At 40.5% G+C, this 7,464-nt stretch overlaps 1 protein-coding gene across 1 annotated transcript in view; it reads left to right on the top strand.

Annotated features, from left to right (window-relative positions):
* Nucleotides 1–6,694, top strand: part of LIX1 (limb and CNS expressed 1) — a 57,372-nt gene extending 50,678 nt beyond the window's left edge. The window contains exons 5-6 of the mRNA XM_006169871.1: nucleotides 4,056–4,133; nucleotides 5,789–6,694. Of these exons, the coding sequence (XP_006169933.1) occupies nucleotides 4,056–4,133; nucleotides 5,789–6,076 (366 nt within the window). The 3' untranslated portion in view covers nucleotides 6,077–6,694. The remainder of the gene's footprint in view (nucleotides 1–4,055; nucleotides 4,134–5,788) is intronic.
* Nucleotides 6,695–7,464: the final 770 nt, after the last annotated feature.

Genomic DNA, 7,464 nt, shown 5'->3' with positions numbered 1-7,464 from the left:
GTTTCCGTTGTTAAAAATGTTTCTTTAAAAAAAAAAAAAAAAAAAAGAACACATTTCTAAGTCAACTATTAGGTCATCAGAAAAGTCATAATGTCTTTTTTGTTTTTTCTATGCAAAACTGTGTCATGACTTTTCTTATGACCCCATATTATGAGAGGATGGAAACAGTAGCAGTAGTAGGTTGTTTCTCAGACTGAACCACAAGAGCACAAAGACAATGCCTAGATGAGTATTGGAAGCCACAGAATAAATCCAGGGTATCTTTTTAAGCTGTCAACTTTTTATGAAGATTTGGGGTTGACAGTGGTAGAGGAGGGTGGGAGTGTCAAGAGGAATAGGGTCATACTTCTTTTTTCAATTTTTTACTAGACATTTTAGAACACAAAATTCAACTGGATTCTTATAAAACATGAAACCAAAAGAAATTTCTTACCTACAAATATTGGCCCCCTGTTACCTCATGGAGACTGCTCTATAGCAGGACATACTGTTCTCAGACACTGGGGCTACTTGGATGGAAAAATCGAGAAGCCCAGCCATGAGAGCCAATTTAGGGAAGACTTCATTTCTATAACAAAACATTCCCATACTCCCAAATTACCTTAGTGATGTAAGGGCATGAAACATCTGAACAGTGGTAAGGAGAAGTAGGGACCAGAGCCATGGGAGGAGAGGCTTCCCTATGCACTTTACCCGCAACCTGGAGCAGACAGTGGGGTCTTCTTTGTGGCACAAGGAGCAGTTCAGCCAGTTTTCATATTATATTTATTTCTCTCTCTTTATTTTTATTTTTATTTTTTAGTTTGGTTGTCGTTGTTATAGGACATATAGGTTCACCAGAGACAGAGGAAGAAAAGAAAAGTGAGAAATCATCCCTAACAGTGGATGACCATTCTGCAATCCCTTTTCCTCCATTCTCCTCTTAGGATTTTGAGCACACACTCAAACACACCTGGTATGTTTTCCAAACAGTCAGGTCTGGGATTCAAACTGCTGTCAGCCGTGTAGGATCCAGTGCCTTAACCACTATGCCACCTAGCTGGCCTCTTCATGTTGTATTTTAACTAATGGAAACTTAACTAATGGCATTGTTTTTTACGAGGTCTCTGTGGACTCTCAGGGTGTTTATTGTGAGGTGGAACACAGATAAAATGCCAAACTAGACCTCAGTCTAAAAAGAGAAGCATTTAATTCTAAGGGCAACTTTAGACATAAGAATAGTGCTATCTGCTCTTCTGATCATATTATAGCTTTAAAAATTACCAAATAATTTTAAATGCCTGCAACCTAAGACTATGTCCCTCCCGATTTTCATAATGAAAACTTTTCCCTGAGCAAGTCAAAGTAAAAAGTTAATAAAAGTTAGTTGTTTTGAACAGGCAATACAACATCTGTCTAAATATTAAGTTTCCATGATTATGTGCATGACCAGGAAGTTCCTTAATTGTATCAAATTATTTTCCTGTGATTTATGATTAATACACAATAGATGTCTCTCTGATCAAACAAAGAAGAAAAGAAACCAAAAAAAAAATCTATAAATGAAATGCAGAGAACTTCTGTGGAAAACTGCTACTTGTAAGCACAGCACATCAGGAAAACAAAAATCTTCAGTATGTTTGTATACTCTTGCTATCAGGCAAGGGAAGAAAATGATGTTGTGATAGCCTCAGTGCTGTGTTCAGCCCCTGCCACTGGACGTGAAACTCTTTGTGCGTTTTAATGTCAGCACAAACCCATTGTCCATGTATATTTCTTTAAGGTTTTTGCCATAGGGTGCATGCACTTGCAAGCCAGAGAGAGAGAGACAGACAAGGAAAGTGAAAAATCAACACCCCCCCCCCCTCCCCCCCCCCCCATGATGGCCACACCTCCATCCCTTCTCCTTCATTCTCTTCCTGGAATTTCGGGCACACACGCATACGTGCCCAGCATGATTTTCAAGCTGCCAGGTCTTGGACTCAAACCACGGTTCACCATTTGGGAGTTCAGAGCCTTAGCCACCATACCACCTGCTGGCCATTGTCCATTTTTTAAGGCATTCTTCTCGACTGAATGTATAACTTTAGCATTACATTATGGTTTCTATAGTTTGCCTATTATATATTTTATACTGCCAAAACCAAAATTAGAACAAGTTTGGTATAAAAATCTAATTGGTTTTTATTTGTAATTCTAGAATCAGGCCATGCTTCACTCTATAAAATAGAGTGAGTCTTCGGATGAGTGGAGCAGAGGAGCTTAGTAGAAAAGGTCTGAAGAAAGCAGAAGCAGAACAGAAAGTAGACTATCACTTCAAAGTTGCTTCCCTTGCAAAGGTTAAAGCAGAGAATTTCCTTATGCTGGCTAAAACTGGATCATTTGAAGATTTGGCTCTTACTTCTCTCTCCTGATTTCTGGGAAGGTCAGATAAAAAACTTAGTTTTGGCTTGATAGAACTTTAGCATGGGTAACTCCATTCTGGTTTGGTATGTTGGGTCTACTGCAGGAGTTCAGTTCAAACCAGTGGCCTCCTATAAATTTTATTTAATGATATTGATATATTTCTTTTTTGGCTTGCTTTTTTTTTAAATTTTAAGTGCTTTAAAATATGTATCATAGTCACATGACTCAAAACTCAGAAAGTTTGCAGAAGAAATGTCAGAGGATAGTCCTCCTCCACTCTGGTTCATCCCCCAAGCATTCCTTTTCCCTCCACAGGGACAAATAATATTACCAGATTTTTCTGTATCTTGCCAGAACTCTTCTAGGCATTTATAAGTAAGTATATATTGCAATTTTCTGTGTTTTTTTTTTTCAGTCAAATAGTAGCACATAGTATAAACAGTTGTATAAACTTGTATAGTATAAACTTGCTTTTAACAATACAGCATGGAATTTTTTTCTTTTTTTCTTTTTTAATTTGCTATAGGGCATGTGTGCTCAACAGAGGGGGACGAGAGTTTGGAGTTTGAGAAAGCACCTTTCATGGGAGATGGCCACACCTCAATCCTTACTCCTCTTGGGATTTTGCACATGCACACATAAGCACCTGGCATATTTTTCAGGCTGCCAAGTCCAGGACTTGAACCACACAGTTGGCCATGTGGGACCCGGCTGTCTTTTCTTTTCTTTTCTTTTCTTTTTTTTTTTTTTTCAAATATATATATGTATTATTTATATTTAATCACTATACATCTTTACAGTGTCTAACATAATTTCTCCCAGGGTCCCAGCTGTCCTAACCACCATACCAACCTACTAGCCCTACAGCATAGAAATCTTTATATTAGAATCTAGAAAGTGTTCTACTCTATGTCTGCAAAAATTCAGCAGTATGGATGGCTTATGCTATATTTAATTATTCTTTAAAAAACAAACATTTAAGATATTCTCATTCTCACACAATTTTAAAAGATAATATTACTACTTTGCCTATCCATTATTTCTCAGTTGTGTTACCATATTTAGAAAACTTCAGGGCCAGCAAGTAGCATAGTGATTAAGGCACTGGACTCCCACACGTCTGACCATGTAGCTTGAAAATCATGCCAGGCGTGTGTGTTTGTGCCCAAAATCCCAGGAGGAGAATAGAGAAAAAATTGAGGCATTGCAATCCCCTTGGGGGGTATTTCTCCTTTTCCCTCTCACTGTCTCTCTTTGTCTCTCTGGCAAGCACATGTGTCCTATGGCAAAAACTTTTTAAAAAAGAAAGAGAGAGAGAGGAAGAAAGAAAAAGGAAGAAGAGAAAGAAAGAGAGGAAGGAAGAAAGAAGAAAAAGCAAAAAAGGGAAAACTTCTTGGACATACAATTTTGGAGTGTATGTATTTTTAATGTTGAATGATATGTGTCAATTAATTAGTCATTTTGTGAAGCAAGTATGGAGATAGCAGAGGAAGGAAGGAAGAATGCTCCACAATCCCAGGGACTCTGGTCTTTGAAAAGTCTCCAGACGGTCTCTCTATCCCACATACTCCGCTTCCCTGAGATGTGTGGGCGTTGGAGAATGCCCTGCTCAGGTCTCATTGACATGCAGTTCTGCTCTGAGACCAACGGCAGGTGTTTGGGTTTTGTAGGAGCTGATGACCATTTTCCAATTGCTGCACTGGAATGGAAGCCTAAAAGCCCTGCGTGAAACAAAGTGCTCTCGACAGGTGAGTTTTTTTTCATCCAGACCGAGCTGGGCTCATGTTGGATAGACTAAGCAGATTGCTCTTCATCTTTCTAGATTTTCTTGCCTTGGATTTTTCTGTTTAAATTTGGTGCCTGAAAATAACGACTCCATGTGAACCAAATCCGCATACTAAGTGGAAGGCTGGGGAGGCGCTGGGCGATCCCAAGATGTGCTGAAGGCAGAATGCACAGTCACTAAGACATAGTCTCTAAGTCCTGTGCTGACCCTCCTCCGCGCACCTGCACCTCGGAATCTGTGCCCTCATACACTGGTGCAGAAAGAAACTTGAGGATGTGCCATTTCTGAAACTCGCTCGCTGAAGAGAGGCAAAGTTGGTGGTGGCAGAAGGATGTTTCCAAACCCACCAAAAGTCCTCCACAGACAACAGAAGTCATTATAACGGTGGATGAGCTGGCATTCCACCACCCCAATATTTACAATCAGAAATTCCTTCTTTTTTATTCAGGATAAGGTCTCACTATTGCTGTGTTACTTCTAAGAAGCACTCTTTTGCCCTTTTAATAGCAAATATAAACCTCCTCCTGTGTATTTACTGGTTTTCACCTGCTAACCTACAAAACCAAAACTTCATTTACCCCACTGTTTAAATTTGAAAGATGGTAGTTTATTTTTCAAAAGTCCCTAACAAGAATTTACATGAGGAACAAAGCAAGAGGAGAGCGGATGTCAGAGTCTGCCTGCTCTGCAGCCCCAGGAGGGTTTGGTTGCGCTTTCCTTAGACAGCCTCACTTTCCAAATGTCCAATATGGAAAAGAAATGAGTAGCTGACAATGGGTTTGGCTATTTTTTTTTTCTTTTCTTTTGATTTTATAAAAGGCCTTTGAAATATGCTGGGCTAGTTATAAACACTTTTCCATGATTGTTTTTAATTTGTTAAGGTCACAAATAAATACCATATGTTCTTGAAAATAAAAAAAAAGCAAGGCATCCACTCCATACGATCAAACCTATATATGACATTACTATGTACTGACATATTCTTTTTACATACAGAATTAGCAGGTAGAGACTAATTTTTAATTGTTTGTAAAAAAAAAAAGACACAATGAACCGGAATGGTGTCCTTAGGGTACAGATAATGATAATGTCTTGACTGTACATGTTCGCAGTTATTTCTATACATACACTGAGTCTCCTTCCAAGGTACCCTTGACTAAAAGCTTCCTGCTTTCTGCACTGGGTGTAACCAAATCCCATTCCGCATGAATCCCTCTGAATAGCTACTTCCCTGTCTCTGTTTTGCTACAGGAAATATCGCTGGGCAGAGGGGTTTAATAGATAAATGAACTAATAGTCATACAAATCATTATGAGGATGTATTTTCAAAGAAGGGCTTGGATTTTCCAGTGATGGCAGAGCTTGGTTTTGTGGGCACTGTCGAGTCATTCCTGGGGCATGCTGACCCAACCTGGAATGACTTGCTTTGCTGCGCCAGCTTCATCTCCTTTAAGAAGTATGCCCATGGGATTTGGCTGCAATTTTTAGGTATCAGAGAGACTTGGTTGTTGATAAAACCTGATGGTTGTGGTGGGCATGGGAAGCGTGGCAGGCCATGTGCTCAGGTGGCGTTGTTGCTCTTACTGACACTCCAGACTTTTGTTTCTTGGCTCCCAGGAAGTCATCTCCTACTACTCCCAGTATTCCCTGGATGAAAAGATGCGCAGCCACATGGCCCTGGACTGGATCATGAAGGAGCGGGAGTCACCAGGCATTCTCTCTCAAGAGCTCCGAATGGCCCTGAGGCAGTTGGAGGAAGCCAGGAAAGCAGGACAAGAACTGCGGTTTTACAAGGAAAAGAAGGAAATCCTGAGCTTAGCCCTGACTCAGATCTACAGCGACCCCGACACATCCTCGCCCAGCGATGATCAGCTGAGCCTCGCGGCCCTGTGCAGCTATCCCTAAAAAGGCCATGTGCCCTCAGGGTGGCAGAAGCTGGACTCGAACATCAGGGAGCTCACTGAAGGAGGCCCTCTGGGGCTTTAGCATCTCTAGCTACTACCCGAAGGCTGTACTAACCCCCTACCCCACCCCATCCATCCCAGAGTGTGAAAGTAGCAGGACTCCTCCAGGACCCCGTATCCCCACTCCATGCATTTCCCCATCACTGTAGTGATTCCTATCTCGATAGCACCACCTCAGGATGGAAGAGTGGCCACAGAGTCGCTGGGAAAATATTTTAGGCTGCAACCTAAAGCCTGGTTGATATGTGCCTTGCTAGATGATGTATGTTGTTTCAGAGTGGGCCAGTATAGTAGCCCTCAGAAGAATGGCAACCAGGACTAGGGGAAGTAGCACAACAGCAATTTAAAAAATACCTGGGATTAAATAAACAATATGGATTGTTTTTAAAAACATACAAGGGTCAGAGTGTTTTCCTAAGTTTTTTCAGTTAAGCAATAACATATATGCTTTATTCAGTATAATCCAAAGCTACCATGGGATTTTATCTTACCCGCAAAGACCTCTTTTTTAAGAGATTTTTGCTATAGGGTGCGTATGTTCACCAGAGAAACAGACACGGTGAGAGGGAAACTGAGAAATCACCCGCCAAGGGGGGTGGCCACGCTGCAGTCCCTTCTCTTCCATTTTTGTCTTGGAGATGTACATGCACCCAGTGTGTTTTAAGCCGCTGGGTCTGGGAAAAAAAACTGGATCTGAGACTCGAACCATGATCAACTACATAGGAGTCCAGCGACGTAACCATTATATCATCTGCTGGTCCCACTAGCAAAGATCTTAAAAGTGGGTAATAGCATGAAAATACTAAATAAATTTAATGAGGCTTAACATGCCTTTGTAATAATAATTTATTTAAACCCATACTCTTTCACATATGGGGATAAATATCACCTAGAATAGTACTCCCATTCTCATTCCTCAAGAATTAATATCTAACTTTTATGAATCTTGCAATCAATAATGTTTTTTTTTATCTGCAAATAAGATAATTCGAACCAATTTGTTTTTATTTTTGCCACTGCAAACATATAGTGGAGAAAATGAGTGGCATTTTGAAAGATAAGACATTTTGAAAGCCAGTCTGTGGCATGATGGTTAAAGCAACTGGCTCCCACATGGTCACCTGTGTGGTTCTAGTACCAGACTCAGTGGCTTGGAAAATATACCAGGAGCATGTGCATGTGTGCCCAAAATCCTGAGAGGAGAATGGAGGAGAAGATACTGTCTGTGGCCATTCCCCCTGAGGAATTCCTTGTCATTTTTCCTCACTCTTTGTCTCTCTGAACCAAGACCAAGCACCCTGTGGCAATTTTTTTTTTTTTTAATTTTGA

Source organism: Tupaia chinensis, unplaced genomic scaffold (assembly GCF_000334495.1).
Source record: "Tupaia chinensis unplaced genomic scaffold, TupChi_1.0 Scaffold147554_1, whole genome shotgun sequence".
NCBI classification, from domain to species: domain Eukaryota; kingdom Metazoa; phylum Chordata; class Mammalia; order Scandentia; family Tupaiidae; genus Tupaia; species Tupaia belangeri.
This window is presented reverse-complemented; position numbering and strand designations above follow the sequence as displayed.